This window comes from Hyalella azteca, unplaced genomic scaffold, assembly GCF_000764305.2.
Source record: "Hyalella azteca isolate HAZT.00-mixed unplaced genomic scaffold, Hazt_2.0.2 contig2748, whole genome shotgun sequence".
Classification (NCBI taxonomy): domain Eukaryota; kingdom Metazoa; phylum Arthropoda; class Malacostraca; order Amphipoda; family Hyalellidae; genus Hyalella; species Hyalella azteca.
Window position 1 is genome coordinate 523464 of NW_025933011.1, and position 18782 is coordinate 542245.

At 38.5% G+C, this 18782-nt stretch overlaps 1 protein-coding gene across 3 annotated transcripts; it reads right to left on the minus strand.

Annotated features, from left to right (window-relative positions):
• Positions 1–142: 142 nt before the first annotated feature.
• LOC108681273 (long-chain-fatty-acid--CoA ligase 4) lies at positions 143–17591 on the minus strand. 3 transcript variants are annotated; one of them, XM_018170296.1, is made up of 2 exons: positions 17451–17591; positions 143–5425 (listed from the first exon to the last, which is right to left on the minus strand). In XM_018170296.1, the coding sequence occupies exon 2, from the start codon at positions 5422–5424 to the stop codon at positions 3391–3393; it is 2034 nt and encodes a 677-aa protein (XP_018025785.1). In that variant the 5' UTR covers position 5425; positions 17451–17591; the 3' UTR covers positions 143–3390. The 3 variants fall into 3 exon arrangements, with proteins under 3 accessions (XP_018025785.1, XP_018025784.1, XP_018025783.1); XM_018170295.2 differs by lacking the exon at positions 17451–17591 and adding an exon at positions 16562–17297; XM_018170294.2 differs by lacking the exon at positions 17451–17591 and adding an exon at positions 7359–7462.
• Between the last annotated feature and the right edge of the window lie 1191 nt (positions 17592–18782).

Genomic DNA, 18782 nt, shown 5'->3' on the forward strand with positions numbered 1-18782 from the left:
AAGTGAGAATATAAATACGTGACCAAGGAGATCGTCAAGTATATAATACATTTTCCTTTCTCGTGATGCATAATTGCTTAAGTCCGCCAGAGGGCGTGCCTGGTGTGCAATCTAATGGGGTATAGGATAGAGCATAACAAAGTGAGATTACAGGATTTAATTATTTTTTAGGTGATGACACATGACTACAGGTTACAGAAGCATAACAAATATTTCCATATTAACCCTTAATTGTGTGAAGCAGACAAAGAATACCGTACCATAATAAATATATTCCGCATTTGTCGAAGTTCTAATCAACAATTAAATTGCCCAATATGTCAGCCGTTCGCCTAACGTTAGTCAGTTGTCTACTGACAGTCAGTTCTCTATAATGTCGGTCAGTAGTCTGAAGCTAGTCAGTCGGCCAATGTCAGTTAGTGGTCTGAAGCTAGTCAGGCGGTCAATGTCAGTCAGTTGGCCAATGTCTGTCAGTTGACAAATATCAGTCCGTTGACCATTGTCAGTCAGTTGCCTGATTTCTAATGTCGAAATCGGCGGGTCAATCGCTCGCTGAAAAAAAGCACAGCAAAAGAACTATACAGGCATCATTGGAGAAAAATCACAGCGCATGCAACAGGGAATTTACAGAATTTTCACTTAGTAATCTAATCCACATTCACTTTATAATGCCGTAAATTAAAACACTCTTAATTTAAACCTCAATCACTTGACAATTACATTCAATGAATTATTATATTCAATAATTTTAAAGGCAATTTTCTAACATTGCAACATGAACGTTCACATGGATTCTATGACCCGTCATGGTTATAGGGAATAAATTTTCACTGGAACTACATAGCTCAAAGCTCCGATTTTTTTTTCAGTTCGGCTGCTGTTTGCTCATTTCTGTCCTGTTCATTAAGTGAAACTCGTTTTCCTGAACTCCGCAAAAAAAAAAACTAATCTTAGTCGTTATCACGTTATCACATCCGACACTTTTCAACATTTATGTGTAGATATTATAATGGTAAGTCACATTAAACGCTTTCATGATGCGATATCAGCGTAACTATCACCAAGAAATGAAGACGCAAATAAGCGAAGATTGTAGTGTGCTTCCGTTAATCGGTTCGAGTTCATATAGGTTCAGAAATGAATTACTCATACCTCATAGCTGCCTTTAAAATGAAGGCAGTTAATACAATCATTATTAGTTATTCGGGGATAAAATTGCAATTTACGTTATACTTGAGATAGTACATGTGACTACATGAGGCTGTGCTACTAATCTATGATATACATATATAGGGAAATGGAAGGGTTTTGCAGGACCACGCTTTGTCTTCTACACAATGCCGACCGAAGTATCGACGAGCGGTCGAGTAATGCAATGATATAATTTAATTATACTATATTAATAGATAAATATGCTTAATTTGCAGAGAGTTACACCACATAGAAGCCTGCTATCTTCTCGAACGGAAACTATCGCTACAAATTTAAAGCTCTCATTTGTTACTAATGATCTGGAATGCTTTAAAGCTAATTCAACTCGCCGGAAATAAATTGTAAAAATGAACGAACACATAGCTTCCTCTTTAATTCTCTACATCAATAGAAATTCAAGCACGGACATTTATCAGAAACACCTACCGTAGCTTGCAAATAAACATACCCGCAGTTTTTCGCATAAGGGACCAGTGCATATATTTTGCAGCAAACTAGTCATTATCACCAACACAAACAACAAGAACATCATCCTCATACATCCAAAGGAGTGCTATGCCAAACCACGGACTGAGTGCATACAATGGAAGGATGCGTGCTATATGTAGTAAGAAGGACGCTCTACAATCATTCCAACATTTATAACAGGAACGATCAACTGACGACGAAACATGTTCCGAGAAAATTAGATTGAAGTAAAGAAGCACTGAGATCATAGAAGAGGCAGAGAATAAATGCCTTCTCACATCAGCGGTGCAAAATTTCAATTTCTGTTGGTACCTTTTTTATCAATATAATGCGAATTAGAGCCTTATTCATCAACGCGCACACATCGTGTAATGGCATGTCACCTCGTAGGTAAGGTGAAGATTTTTATAAGAGGAAAAAAAAACGGATATAAATCTTTGATCACATACTACTAAATGAAGTCTTCAATTGATAAACCCATGGATCGTCAGTTTAGGACAAACGAGGTCACAGTTTTCGTGCGTGGCATTGCATCTCTTAGCACTAAGCAGGCTAAAGACTCAAGTTGTGGCAATTGTTAAAAAAAACATTTATTGGTAATACAACACCATGACGCATAGTTAATTGGAACGTAGCAAGCTCGAGACGAGCACACGTGACAGAGAGCATAATCTGGGTCGATTATAGATCAACGGCCAGAAGCAGGGCGATCAGGTCTCTTAACTTATGTTGAATATGGAAAACAAGTTAGGGTAGCTATATATCGCTCAGAGGGTGTCTCATTGTTCGATCGCTAGTGAGTTCAAGCAAACGAGCACAGCTTTGCCGAAAGAATACAGCCGATGGAGGATAGCGTTCTTCAGTGACTGCAATAACGATACGAGTTCAACTAACGTAAAATGCCCAATCATATAAAACCAAACATTGAACTTTGTTATTTTTGCTAAAAGGTACCATATGTATCCCTTCGAGATGCAAAGCTATCTTCAGCTGATGATATAAATAAGAATACAAAACAAAACTATTCACAAGGTTATAAAAAACGTAGAAATTTTACGATGCGTCAAAATAAATCGTAAAACTATGTCTGTATGAATATCGCGGAATGTTTGTTGTGAATATCATAAAGTAATAAACGTAATAAAAACAAACGAGTAATAAAAAGATGCTCTATGTCGATAGTTCACAAAGGAAAGGATTTATAAACCCGAGATCTAGTCACAGACATAATGACTACAGAGTACAAAAAGTATTGACGAAATTGTAAAGCTAAAATTTGGGTTTGAAATTTTACCTTTGAATTCACGAGATTTCTCAAGAATTATGAAATTCAAGATTGACGTAAATTAACAGTGAAATGATTACAGCTTTTACCCACATAAATTGATTTTGTTTCAAACTTCATCCAACCACGATAAATCATTTAGGCCATAGACCAGATTACCTTCAAACAAAATACACTGAACACGAATTGAAATGAAACAATGAACAGTAATATAGACCCTGCTCCCAATAACAATTGGGAGCTTGGCCCTGTCAAATTACAGGCGCGCCAACATAAAGCCATAAAACGAGTCGTTTTGTCTCAGTGAACCAAATGAAGCCACAGACTTTGGTAATGCACATTGAATCAACGCCCGTGTCTTTTCATCCCTGATACGCGACTTGTTGATCATTAGACTTTGTGTAACTTCATGACAGCTGTAACGTTTAGTCAGCTAAGCGAGAGTACATGTCCACCACCATGGATCGGTATTGCTGATCAAGTTGTTTCCGTCGCAATTTCAGAGCCGCCGTTACCAGACCAGTATCAGGGGTCCACAACTCGTCAGTCAAGTGCACGGCTGCTGGTATTTCCCAGCGCGTAAGTCCGCAGCGACGTCCGTGTACTTGCAGTTCTTTCAGAACAGCCATGTTTACCTTGTCATTCTCGCAAAGATCCACTAGAGTCAAGTCTGGATTTGTAATTCCAACGCCGGCAGCGAGCTTTCGCAGCACGTCCAAAACGGGCACCACCACTGCCACTACTTTATCTTGAGTAGAATCTGCGAAGATGCACATGTTATCCACCACATTTAGAGTCTTCAAGATAGTTTCGGCGTTACCAAGTGCAACATACTCGCCATGCTTGAGCTTGACAAGATCTTTCTTGCGGTCAATTATTTTGACGCATCCTGTGTTGTCGATTTCAGCAATATCTCCAGTCCTGAACCATCGAATCCCATTCTCCTCATAAAACGCGTTCTTGGTTTCCGCTGCATTTTTGAAGTAGCCTTTGGCAATTGAGACACCACCAATAACAATTTCGCCGCGAGGAAAAGGAAGGTCTGTAGTCCTATAATTACCTTCTTCCCAGTCATCAAGCTTGAGAAGCGCATTAAGGCAAGGCCCACCGCAATGGCCTGTGCTGTCGTCATCTTCATTCATGCCGGTCCCCAAAGAGGCGGTTTCAGTGGAGCCATAGCCCACTTGGATGGTACAACCAAAAATGGCCTTGAAATTATTGTGCGTTTGAGGGGATAGAGGCGCGCCACCTGCGATGACACGTTTCAACTGCCCACCCAGCTCATCTCGGACTTTCTGAAAAATCAGGAAATTTAGGACTCTCGACGACAAGGGAATATAGTCCAGCCAATATTTGTAGGCGACTAAAGTGTTGAAAACCGCACTTTTTATCCAGCCTTGTTTTTCCACCGCCTGTGTGACTCCCTTGATGATCCTGTCGAGCAACAAGGGCACGACATTGATAACCGTTGGTTTCGCAAGTTTAGCGTCTCCAACGGATCCCTTAGCAATTTTAGCCCCAGTAGAGGTTAGTGTGTGTGGTGAAGAATAATAAATCGTAACACCAATAGAGATTAGGGCTGTTTCAGTAGCAAGCTCCATGATATGAGCCAACGGCAAGAACGCTAAATACCTGTCATTTTCGTCGATACTAATTTGAACAGAGTAGCCAATCGCAGCTGCCAAGATGTTAGTGTGGGTTAGTTCAACACCTTTGGGAGTTCCGGTAGAACCGCTGGTATACATAATAATCGCGACGTCGTCTGGCTGGGGAACCACTTCAGAACATTTGGAGATTTTTGTGTTTTTCCTATCGGTCATTTCGGAAAACGGTATGATCTTTACGTTTTTAGGAAGATATTCCTTATTTCCCACACCTTCAAGCTGGTCTTCCATAACCACAACTTCCTTCACTTTAGGACACTGATCAAGAATACTTTTCATCCTTGGCAGCAGATCAAATGAAGTGAATACTAGATTAGTTTCAACTTCATTCAAAACGTGAATGATGCCCTTATCGCTCAGGGTAGTGTATATGGTGCACACTGAAACTCGTAGCTTCAGAGCACCCATGGCAGCAATGAACCATTCGGCGCGCGTCTCAGCGAAAATAGCGATTCGGTCTCCAGTTTGAAAATTCATGTTACTAAGAGCGCACTTTACGGACTCGGCCGCCATCTCGACTTCGCTGTAGGTCAACCACTGGTAATCTCCAAGGGTTAACTTCTCAAAGGTTTTGCCATCTTTCTCAACTCGGTGCCGCTCGAGGACTTTCCTCGTGGCCATGCACTCCTTGTCGCTACGCAGGTTTGCGCTGTACTTCAAAGCACCGGGTAAAGTGTCCACTTTTGACTCTTTGAAGAGCGGCGTCAAGCCTGACTGCAAGGGCCACGGCTCACCCGAAGGTAGAGCCTTCACCAGAAATCCATTGCTGTCTGTTACGCCACGCGGAATACTCATGCTGAAACGAAAAGAAAAAAATACACATTACAACTTTCATCAAAGGACTTTAACGTCAAGTAATAAAGATTTCACTGTAATTGACTGATTTGAACTTGACTTTCTTAGTCGTTAAGATCAGACTGGAATTAACGTCTACTAACGAAATTTTGACTGAATTTGACTGAAATTATATCACGGTTATTTTCTCTGCGATGCAATATCATTCTCGTGAACAATCAGAGGAGGCAAGCGTATTGTCGTTCGAGCACGCCTCATGGTCCTAAAAAGTCATGGTTGCAGAAAATAAGCATCGTATTTCATCAGAAAAACGATAACATTAATTGACAAATGCATTTCTTCAATTAGCATAATCCTTACTCATAAATCAACAGTATATCCGAAGTATAGAATTCCCGAAGCAAACGTGATCGTTCAAACCCGCTCTTAAATATTTGAAGCCGTTCACCCGCCCTAGAAATTGGAACTTTCGATATTATATACGGAGGAATTTGATATATAATTTAGTAATCGCATACGTTGGAATTTCGGATCATATGCAACTTATTCAGATTCAGACCAAGTTTAGAAGACGGTATAAACACCAGAAGTTAGGATATATTCCGTAAAATTGTTTTTCGAAAACAAGCCTATAAGGCATCGAAGTGTAATTAGAGAAAAAAGTAACTTGGCTTACGAATAATCAGGTTAGTTAGTCGCCTGCCCTTTTCCCGGTGTTGTGGCATTAGTACATAAAAAATTATTCGGTGTAATGTGTACATAATGACCCAACGACCACGCGATGGCATGCAATGCAGTCACGTACATGCAATGTTTATAATTCATAGAAAAGAATTAGGTATAATAAAAGATGAATACTTTGTCCATATACATGACTTCTCTACGGTCTTCGTTTCAGTTAAAACCATTCAAAGGAAACGAATAAGAAATGAAAAGCACCAGTGTGAGTTTTCTACTAGACGAGCCTACTTTAACGGAGGGACATGACGAGCACAATAGGGCATTTTTTCCATAAATGAGAAAATGCGCTAAAAATTAAACATTTCCACCAAGTGCATCGTACTGTTTTGTACAATGAACCCATGATTCTCAAACAAATCGACACCATGGGGAACCACGTCTATGGTGAATAAATTATTTTCAAAACCTTTGCGCACTGTACACTGGTGCATGAACGAAAGTGTCAAATGAGTAGTACTTAAAATAGGTTAGAACAAAATCAGTTGTAGTCCACTTTCAAGTTTCGCACCGAAAACGTTCAACTTAAAAAAATCTCTTCCTGCGTAGCAGAGAAGCGGTGACCGTGTAATATCATTCGAAATTTTATACGAAGTTTTCACTAACCACAACAACAGCTTCAGTGACCAAGAATAATCTGGGCTGAGCAGCGACAAGCGGAGCCCGGGAAATAAACACGAGCTAAAGCACAAGCTGAGTAAGGTCCCATCATGACACACGGGATGAATTCCCAGGTAAAAATACCCCCGCTATTCTCATGTTGAAATAATAACCAAATAATCAAGCAAAAAGGGCGTAAAATTCAACAGACATCAAATATCTTCATAGTGATATTGTTGCTAAGGCGTAAAAAAGTTTCAACGTTCTTTCGTGCTTGTGTTTCGTGCGATTATTTCCAATTGGAAGACACTAGAACGAAGGAGTAACAGAAATGAACTCTGCAGTGATCAACAATATCCTAGGACGCTCGCGAGTCGCTTTAGTGACATAAGGCCTATACTTTCAAAAAAGTTGAGAGATCGTATGTTCATGAACCAATCATTGACGGTCTTTTAAGCAAAATCCACCAATCATGGCCAAGAAAATATAGCGTAAGTACTTACGTTCATTTAGCGATTTTTGAAAGTATGGCCCATGGCCACGAAATATAATTAAACAAAAGAGGCGAATAACATGCTCGTGATATGTCTCTATACCTCTTCCGTCGGGCGGGCACGTGAGTGTACAACGCAGGGCGCCGCCCCGGACGATACGAAGTGTTCCCCATGCAACTGGTCGGACCCATCCTTTCACGAGCCAGTCTCCGGCGCTAGTGAGACTGCATTGTTAACTTCATCCCACATTTGGTTTTTACGAGTGTGTTTTTCATTCCAGAGCCAAGTTCCTAGCTTTCGTAAATAAGTGAGTTTTTAAGGCCAAAACTAGTTTTTTGCAACTTTTTTGTAGCGCGCAGAAAAAAACTGCCCTTGATATCTTTGGGGCATATTCAAGACATAAAATCCTTCGAACATAAAGCGAAGAAATGCACAGGCAGAAAGCAAGAGCTAACTAAATGTTAATAAATTATTGTATCTGTCAGTCAGTGTGAAAAGCTTTTATTTTGGCCTCAATTGATTACCCATTTAAACTAATATTTATTGCATTCAATCAAATCGTACATGCACATCGCTACTGCATTTGAAAACAAGTTGAAGTTGGAGAGAAGCCCTAAACGCTGAGACATGTGCCTCCTCCCCCATAATTGAAGCATGCAATGAAGTTCATAATAATGAAATGAAGATCGCGCTTGCGGGCATTTCAAGTGAGTGCATTCAAAAGACGTAGAACATACAATAGGCCCTTAGCTTCACCAAAAGTTGAAATTAATATTAATGGTGAAAATTGAAATGAAAACGTCAATTTTGACTGAAATAATGACAGGAATATATATACTTTCGACGTTGTATCAACTATTTAAATCTGGTTATCTGAACCAATACAACCTCTTAAATTTGCAGTACAAGACAATTTGCATCATTCGTAAAGATAAAAAATTCAAGATAATTTATAAAGTTTGTGCAATAATTTAAGCACAATATTAAAAAATGCAGCGCCAAAATGCCTTGGACAATATTATTTCGCCTTAGATTAAGTCAGGGCTTGCACAATATTATTTCGCTTTACATAAAGTCAGGCCTTGCACAATATTATTTAGACTTACATAAAGTTAGGCTTTGCACAATATTATTTAGACTTACATAAAGTTAGGCTTTGCACAATATTATTTCGCCTTGGATAAAGTCAAGGCTTGCACAATATTATTACGCCTTACATATAGTCAGGCCTTGCACAATATTATTTCGCCTTACATAAAGTCAGGCAGCGCACAATCTTATTTAAACTTACGAATTCATAAAGTCGGGCCTCGCACAATGTCAATTTGCCCTGCATATGGCGTGTCGACACCAGCCTCCACAACATTAGTTAGCCCTACTTGCAGACTTGCCCAGCACAATAGTATTAGCCCTAAATAAAATACTTCAGGAGCTATAGAGTTATTGAAAAAAACTCAAGAGGATGCTGCGAGCAGTTAATATGGGGTCTCCGACGAGTGTCGTGGCCCGGGTGCTGGTTTTTACCAGAAACTCGAAAAAACGCGACTAAGCTGAGTAAAGTATTCAACTTGCCGATTGTACTCTACTCTCAACTTTTTATTGGAATAACCTTGGCACAAGCTCTAATTGTCAGCAAAAGATGCAGTCGCAATTGCGATCAATGTCGCGAGTCGTGTATATAAAAGCGCGCAGTTCGTCTTCAATTTTCGATGCATCTAACACCGTTGAAACGAGAAAACCTTAACAATAAAACGATTAGCGAATAAATAATGATTACAATAATATTCATGGAAATTACTCAAAAGAAGGGCAGGACTATATGGACACTTGCGGATTTAAATAAGCATTAAAAAACCAATATCGATTAGCCTGCAGAAATAATGACAAACGCAAACAAGAAAGTCGTGTCGTATTCCAATAATCATACACTAACAGCTTCATGATCACAATAAAACGATCATGAAACGACACAGATCACATCAATGAGAGATTCATTTGTTTATGAAAACTTAGTCAAATACAACTTATTCTTCGCAATACGTATTTGCAAAGCTGACGGAAACAACCACTTCATTGATAAGTGTTTTAAAAATATCTATTATTCCACTCTATGAATAAGTGGGGATTTCAACGTCCTATACCTGACGCCTCAAAAAACATTAAGAATTGTTATCGCAACTCCAAAGAACGAACTTGATGGACTGCCATTTATTGTTTATTTTCGAACATTTGTTTTCTCAAATTCGTTTGAAACCTCTTTTCAAACCCTGCGCCATTTAGTCGTATTCCATCCGCTGACCTTCAGTGGGCAAGTTTGACATGACTTTGAAGCTCGCAGGAAGTGTTCTTTTTAAGATTTACAAAATTTAAAAACATTTTTACAAATGGGTCCTGCATCTCCTACGAATTTTATATAAATTAATATCAATATTTTTTTAAATATTATTCAAGAAGGTTTCGAACCTTTCTTTGAAAATTTCAAAATTTTTTCGACGATTTTACTATTTCATTTACATCTCTCAGAAATGTCTTTCCTTTCTAAATATTTTCCCACAATTTTCAAAAAATATTTAAGTGTGTTGTTACTTCCGCTCTGATAAATTTGAATACGTAATCTTTCAATCTAAAAAATTTTGGATCAACTTGAGGCATCCATGAATATAAGTTTGAAAAACGCCGATGATTTTCCGATGAAGATCATTCAAGTCGGCCATTATGCTGTCTGAAGGCTTGATTTGAAATGTATATTGAGTTTTTTTAGCGCACACACAATACAGAACAATACGTAAATCCAAAAATTTAATTTATACGTAGAATGAGTTCATTGTTTCTAGAAGATTGAATGGCGTGAGAATGTCATCACAAATGAAACTAGATGCGGGCAACAATTAGTACCGCCGTTTTTCAGTTGCCTTACGTGCAAAACCAAAGTGTATTCACGGATCTTAATTAGTGGCTACAAAGAGACAGGTTTGTACATGAACAAATGCGCACGACACGTATGGAGGTATATTTTCAATTAGCTCTGTGTTTACGTATGCATTAGTATCAACATCAGGAAGATCAAAGACAGTATCTGAAATATTTATAAGCTCGCTCATTTCTCAGACGGCATCGAACGCGAGTTAATTTCGCTCCGAGGGCACCGGCCTGAGCGCTAATTGTTGTTGCGATTAGATCAAAATTCTCTCCATGATAAGTTTAAAAAATTAAATTTGCCCGTAAAATTTTTAAATTCTTTCCGTTTCTTGCGAACCATTTGGAAAAATATCATTCCTCCAGACTTTTGGAAACTCTAGTTTAATGACTTGAGCAAGCAAAGCGGTGGGTCGATGTCAATACCTACTTCTTTTCTAGGACGGCTTAGTCACGGAGCTTTAAACTGTTTCATGAGGCTTGAAAAACGTGTGTTAAATAGTGCAAATCACAACCGGCAATAAAATGAAATGTTGGTACGTACACAATTGTTCATTACCGAAAAAAAACGAATCAATTATTCAGAATACTAACTTTGTTATTGCGCAGATTAATTAATCAAAAGGCAAATTTGTCTGAAATGTAAGAGCTAAAACAGGCATGACTTGCTATTACTAGAACAAACTATGATAACCATCCATTGTACTGATTGAGGCATGCACAACACATACACTCGAAATATATATTACACAAGATGATTACTTTGGTTCTGAAGTACCTACCTACATGATTACTTTGATCGTGTGGTTTCAGAAGATTACTTTGGTTCTGAAGTACCGAAACCACACGAGAACTGATCAGCAGATCAAGGCTTGTTCTAGACTGACTATATGAGAATATTTCAGACGGAATGAGAAAAATAGAACTAACTTGGGCAAAAATAAGTTTCCTGAACTCAGAGCTTCGATTGATAATGAGTTAAAAAATTGCACTGACTCCAAATTGCAGAATGGGGTAATTAATGGTTAAAAAATAAAATGATATACGGGAATCAGGAATTTAAAAGCAAAGAAAACAGCCAGAATATTAACCATTTCTTAAGAATGAAAACGTTTCGGAGTCCAGCTCCATCGTCAGTTCAAAGTTCAAAACCTATAAGAAAAGCAGAATCAATTAGAAAACCAAATTCACATCGAAGATAAAAACATAAATTGACAAAAATAAAAACAAATACACATAAGGAGACAGACCTATCTATTAACAATTTCAAGGGGATAGGAGCTGAAGGCTGCATTTAACTGAGGTTTCTGTACATCAGTATCCATGGATAAGATTCAACGCGTGGGTAACGGAATATTGTAAAGTAACATCTGTTAAAATAAAAAACAAATTTTTGAAGGCTATGAAGCCACAAGAATCGTATAAGCTGTAAGCCTATGTAAGGGTTGTAAGCCTAGCTGAAACTGCGTTATAATCAACAGCCATCCAAAATATCGGCAGGCGCAGGTCTATCAAGCGTTGATCTCCAAAAAAGGAAGCAAACGAGAGAAAATAACTATGAATTTTCACAAATTCTAGCGGAATCTTTAAGTTTTATCAGAAAATTATTAATTTTATCCTCAATCTTCAAAATAGTTTTAGCAATTGGATCTGTAATTTCGATAAATTTAGAAGGGTCTGTAATGAGAGCAGAAAGGCTACTGTTGTAACGATTGCGGTCAACCAATACGACTCCCTTGCCCTTATCTGGCTTACAAATGATTAGGTCCTTATTTTTGGCCAAGTCCTTTAACAAATGGGTGTCACGGGGTTGGAAAACAGACGAGAAAATTTTATAAGCTTTGAAACCGTAAAAATGACGGTAAGCTAGGCTTTGCAAGTTGCCAAGAAATTCAGGACGATTGTTAATAGAAACATTTTTTAAACTAAGAGCAAGTCTTTCAAAGGCTAAAAAGTATTTATAGAAGTCCAGTTTAAAAACAGGCAAACAGAAATCAAGGCCGAAAGCAAGCAAGAATTTGGTTCGTGGTTCCAAGTTGTATGAACTAAAATTGAAAACGACTTTATCAGGGTTACAAGGATGGAATTTCATTATGGGTACCGAGGTTGCTGATTTTCTTCTGATGGGTCTGACTCGTAGTTTTCTTGAATTTTTCGGTTAGACGTCTGACATGTTGACGGATTGCGAAGGCATCAAGAATGGAAAATAAATTCCCAACCCGTGCTTCACTTTCGGTGATCAAATCGGTTAAATTTTTCAATGCATTCTTCTTGGAGGATAGTTCTTTGGAAAGGAGCTTATTCTGCCATGACTTGCAAAAAGACGAGGTATGCAGACAACGTTTGTAAAGTCTGAACCTCAGAAACTTAGGGAAAACACCGTAAACTTTGCACTTCACTAAGAAGTTGATGTCTAAAGAAGTCTTGGCCCACTTTCGGTAAAGATCACAGTACTTTCTAAAACACTGGCATCCATCTTCACCGTATTTTGGTCGGATATGAGTAATAAAATTACTAGATTGCTTAAATCGCAAGTTAATCAGGAATTTAAAAGCAAAGAATATTAACCATTTCTTAAGATTGAAAACGTTTAAGATTGAAAACGTTTAAGATTGAAAACGTTTAAGATTGAAAACGTTTAAGATTGAAAACGTCAGTTCAAAAGTTCAAAACCTATAAGAAAAGCAGAATCTATTAGAAAACTAAGTTCACATCGAAGATAAAAACATAATTGACAAAAATAAAAACAAATACACATAAAGAGACAGGCCTATCTATTTACAATTTCAAGGGGATAGGAGCTGAAGGCTGCATTAACCGAGGTTTCTGTTTAAAAATATACAGAGATTCTAAAATCCGAAGGTCAGTAACACCGGTCGTGTAAGCTAGAACTCTAAAATCACTATCGGACACCGGAACATTGCACTGCTCGGCATGGATACCGAGAAGATGGAGCTCGGCTGAATGAGGAGGATGCGCAAGTAAAGTTCCCGTTCTAAAACTTCTGCCCTTATGTCCGCCAGCCTAGTGTAAAAGTTGCGAGACGTCATACCGACGTACGCTGATGCGCACTGCGCACAACTGTATCTATATACTAGGGACGAACGCATAAAAAGAGGGAAAGCATATTTATACTTGAAGAACGAACCGATTTTGAAGTTATTCACCAATATCACCTGCAGATAGCAGATTTACATTCGGAAGATATTTATTGACCAAATCTTTCAATTCCTTAGCCATAGTCTCAAATGCTTTAACGAAGTAGGGAAAAGAACAGTAAATCAGGTTCCTACTGTCACAATCGGGAACAACTTCATTATATATTTTCATTCTTAAGAAATGGTTAATATTCTGGCTGTTTTCTTTGCTTTTAAATTCCTGATTAACTTGCGATTTAAGCAATCTAGTAATTTTATTACTGATATACGGGAAGAGTTGCAATTTGGGAGCGTTCTGACATTTATCTCGATCAACAGCCGACGATTTGTTGCAATTCATTTACTACATCATAGTTACATTGTCCAAGTGATGAAACGAAAGTTCACCCTAACTGTACCGTACTCGAACGGTTATCATGGATTTGAGCACTCAACTGCAGGCACGAGGGCCTGAAAATGCGTTATCTTTGAGATATTTTTAATTGACTCAACAGTAAAAAGCAAGTAGGCTCCAAATTTTAAATTAAATTCTAAACCATAAATAAAGAAAGTCGTTAAACATCAATGTAAAATAACTTGTCATAGCATCGGAATAAATGGTAGTACCGTAGCTGAAAAAATGTAACGAGTGACCGTTAGGAGTTAGGACACTTAGTTATGAGGGCTTGCAAGACCTGCGAAAGAAATTTTAAAGTAAGCGTTTCATCCTACATCGAACTTGCATTGATATATATGCGTAGCATTTCATGTCGTACAGCTTAAAGCAGGAGTTCGAAGGCGCCATCAAGTAATAAATCTAATAATGAAATAAAACATTAACGCACGTAAAGTTTGACGATGCTAAGACTGCGCGAGCCTGCCATGACCTAACCGTCCTAACGAACTATAGATGCACTGCCGCGATTCATATAGAGGGCCTTATTTTAAGTTCGGTTAAAATTAGTATCCGAAAAAAGGTATACAAAATATATTTGGCAGCGCGAATATGGAAAAATTTAAAAAGCGCGCGGGAACATCCTTCGTTTTTTACTCAGCAACGAAAACGGATTAGGCAACGACCCATTTTATCAACAAAGAATTTGAACGAGATAGAAAAAAAATCAGGTATGATTACAGGTAAGTGGCACATTTCCAAGACAATGAAGGCGCCCTTAACAATTTCAGCATTTACCAAAGCTTGAAGATGTAAATCAAATCTGTCGGGGAAAAAATGGCAGCTGAACTTGCACTCGATTCAGATGCTGCAGTCTGCCATGAAAAAGTAAGAAAATCGTGAAGCCTTACAAATAGAACGAGCACGCATGGCTTCACTCCGACAGGTAAACAAAATGGGTTTGCTTCTTGCATACGCTGTAATTCAGGTACCTAATCCCCTAAAAATCCGATGCGATTTCTTGAGATATTCAACATTCTGTTTCTTTAGAAAGTCTATACGACGGCGACAGGCCACTCTGATATGATATAAAAAATGATGGATCTGCTCCTCAACTTATGAACTATCTAATATTGCCCCGTGCTCAGTAGGAAATATAGGAACTTCAGCGAAATTCCATGTACGTTGATTAAATTTAGTGTGAAAAATTAATTGAGTTCTAAGTATTTATATAAAACATATTAAAAATATTTTTATAAATTAAATTTTGCGTCAAATTCTCAATCACCCAATGATAATTTTGAGGTCCGTTTTAAGGTGTTAATATACCTACCAGAGACAACAAGTGCAGCAATTGAACTAGAGACATGATATTTACACTACTTCCAAGTTCCATTGAATCCTCAACAGCTTTTAAGCAGCTCCTTTATTCTATAGATTTCCAACAGTCGGTCCAATGGGCAAAAAGAAATGGGTGAAAATGAAAAAAATAACAATGGCCACCAGCCGTCAACTATTGTGGCTTTGATTGCATGTCATGCTTCCTCTGCTGCAGCTGCCAAGAGGCCTCAGGCCATGCACTTCGACGAAGGTGAGCAGAGGCGAGGTTTTTACAAGCTTGAACTGCACTCAAGCAAGGGCAAAGAAGTGGATTCAGAAACGAGCGCAGGTCAACCTGCCAAAAACTCGGCTGAGGTCTTGGACATGCTAAGGAAACCGCATCAGCAGATCACTCACTGCTATCGAGTGACCCACCCGTACGACTGGTGTGTTTACTTAGTTTCGTCGTGTGATTGACTAGTGTATTTCCAGTCAATTACATTATGAAACTAAGAAAAATAGGTCACCAAGTCCAGTCACAAAACACTTTTCAATTTCTCTTTCATTAACTAGAATCGGAACGAAAAAAGTAGAATGAGTTTCAGTGCAGAACTTGCACATTGCCATTAATTTCATGTAATGAACAAGAAATTAGTTTATATTAATTATAAATTGTGGGTTACGGTGTGCGATTTTAAGTTAGTATTTCGTGAGTGAAGTAGTGAAGGAAATTGACGCACAAATTTCGGGACAAAGATATCAATTAATTATTAAATAAATAAATAAATAAAAAACTGACATACGGTATGGTTGAGAAGGAACAACAAAACTGACATTGCAATAACTTTAAGTGAACAGCAGCTCTTTATTTCGTTCTGTTAACGCTGGGTCCAGAAAGCAAAATGTATCATTCGGGCGAGAAGAACCCGTTGCAATTTAGTTTCTACTTGCGTAACGAAGCGAAATGCCACGAATCCCATCCAATGGGTTCGATCTCGAAGGCTGCCAAATTTAAATATTAAACGTGCGACAGTCTAAGGTCATTAGAACTTCTGATTATTGGTATGGTCTTTAACTAGTTTTCTAGGCTAGCAAAGTTTCCAGTTTTCTGTAAGACACGTTGCAGAAAAATGAATGAGAATCAGAACACGTTTAAATGAGAGCGTCGATTTACAAAAGTGCCAAAGTAAAATGACTAGTACAGCATCTTTCTGCTTTCATAATTATGACCTTTACCTCACTAACGCATTACGTGATGCGTCGCATTCGCTACAATTCAAATTAGATAGTTCCATATTAGAATATTAAATTTAAGCGTTAGTTTAATTAAAAGTGTTCATCAAGCTGTAGCGTCATAACTATTACATTGCAAAGCCATGCAATGTCAGGAGAAAGGACGATTATAACTAAGCATAACGTTGTTATAGAATTCCTACATAGAGTAATAAACGGATGAAATAGGAGATGAGATGGAGAGTGAACTTGGTAGTCAAGGTTATTCAAACATGTGGAGTTAGAACAAGTCGTCTGCTGCTCACCTGTACAAAGTCGATGCAGCTGCTGCAGCCGTTATCGACCGCTGAGACATACGAGAGCACCTCGTGCAACTCATATCCTTGAAGTTTATATGAGGACACGGCACTGTTCGTAAACTTCACGACACCATAAAACTAACTTCTTGGAATTCCGCATAGATTACTTCAACATTACCAACGACAAGAAGGAAAATAGATTGGACTCATTGGAAGCCTGTGGAAGGCGGAAGGAAATGCAGCCACGCTCTCTGGAGAGACTTAGCGATTTAACATCGTGTTCTTCTGACGTCACAAAATGACTGAGCATGAAATCAATTTAAATTTTAAATCTTGTCCATTTCTTTTCAAAAATGTTGATAAATCCCAAAATTTGCAATTAATCGGTATTAGATAAGATGTTATTCATAAAACAACGCTTGCCAAGCGAAATCTGGCAAGTTTCTGTGACGTCAAAACGTGCCGGTTGGCGGAACGTTGGCTGCCAGATCCTGCTGTCGCACCCATGACGTGGCTCAGCGTGAGCGTTCGTATGACCACTGACGTATGATGCTCAGGGATTGACGCATGATTTTCTGACGAAATTTTGTTCCTATATATAAATACATGCTCCAGAGAAACGAAATGGCCTGAGAATGTTACTCGACCGGACCGCTCACAACAATAAACATCAACAACTTCTATAGGTAGCTACTTATAAACTATCCATAATAGAATCATCATAAGTGGAACTGGAAGGAAAGTCATGAGGGGAATAACGAAATGAAATTACGTGAAGGTACATTAACACCAAGAAAATAAAATTTCATTCATTTTGCAGCGCAAACAAAAAAATAGTAAAATATAGGCCCATTAACTCTAAAAAATGGAAACAGAGAAGCAAATGTTAACTTACGTGGCTGAAGAAAGGATCTCGTCTTCTGAGAATCCTTGCACTACAATGCTGCTTTGAGCTCAGAAAGCCGACGGTGATTTCGAAATAGCTATCTATTTGAATTCAAGACAATTCTCATGTAATCAGAATCTCAGTCATACTCTGTAAGGTAAAATTTAGTTCAGTATCATGAGTACCTAGGTATGTAGCAAAATTTGGCTGAAAGCAGTCTCAAACGTAGAATTTTCAGCAATGAATCTAATATTTCAATACTTGCTAAATTGTCTATTGGAAAATATGGCAAACTGTCCAAGCGTGTATTATACCTACGATGGAAACATGCCATGAGAAACATGTAGGTAACTTGGGTAACAGAAATTTACCGGTGCGGAAATCACACCTCCACTTCACAACTTATCTACAAGCGCACCGAAGCAACTGCAATCCCAATCACACGGACGTATAAAATTAGCACACACTTATCGTCAATTCCGAAAGTATACACATTGACATCAATACAATTTATATTATTCAAGGTAACCTTAGCAGACACTTCGCACGCTACCAACATCCAATTCCAATGACTGGAAATGAGTTCGTAGTTTATTCCCACAACATTTGCGTTTGCTAACGACTCACAGTAAACAGCAAAACACGTATGCTTATAGTGTGCTGCTTTTAACACAATTTAATGGCGTAATTTTCTGTTTACAAGCTGAAACACGCAATATTTGCAGGAACTGCACCACCACGGAGACGGCTTGGTGCGCAGTGCGACAGTCAGAGCTCAGCCGCTATCGACCTGCCAGTGAGGCAACGGTTGGAGGAGGTGAGGGGGGGGGAACCGCGGTTGTAGAGCGGCCACGTGTAGAGAGAATGTGTGCGTGAGAGAGAGGGAGAAATTGAATACCGAGAAGTCGTCAGGGAACAAACAAAAGATATGAGAGTGTGGCTAACTGGTTAGAAGTGCGAAGAGAGGAACGAACAGAGAAGTACGAGTACCGAATGTTGGGATGGAAAGGCTCACGAAATAAAAGGAGGTCGCATTCTCAGTTGTTAATACTCTTGAAAGGGAAATGTTATAGAACAGGAAATTCTGGAGAGGGGCAGAGCGAGAAGTGGATGTGGCAGCCAGCCTTGGTGAGGGGTTTTTCCTTGATGATTCACATCGTTAGGATAGGGTTGGGCCTGTAAACGATCCTACTTCTTAAGAGAAGTTAGAAACTCAGAAATCGATAAGACATATCCTGGAAGGATGGTCATTGAGAGAAAGGATTTTGCATTTAAGGATTGGTGATACTATTATAAATGCTATTGTATTGTTGTCAATCATGCATGTTTTCGGTGCGTAGA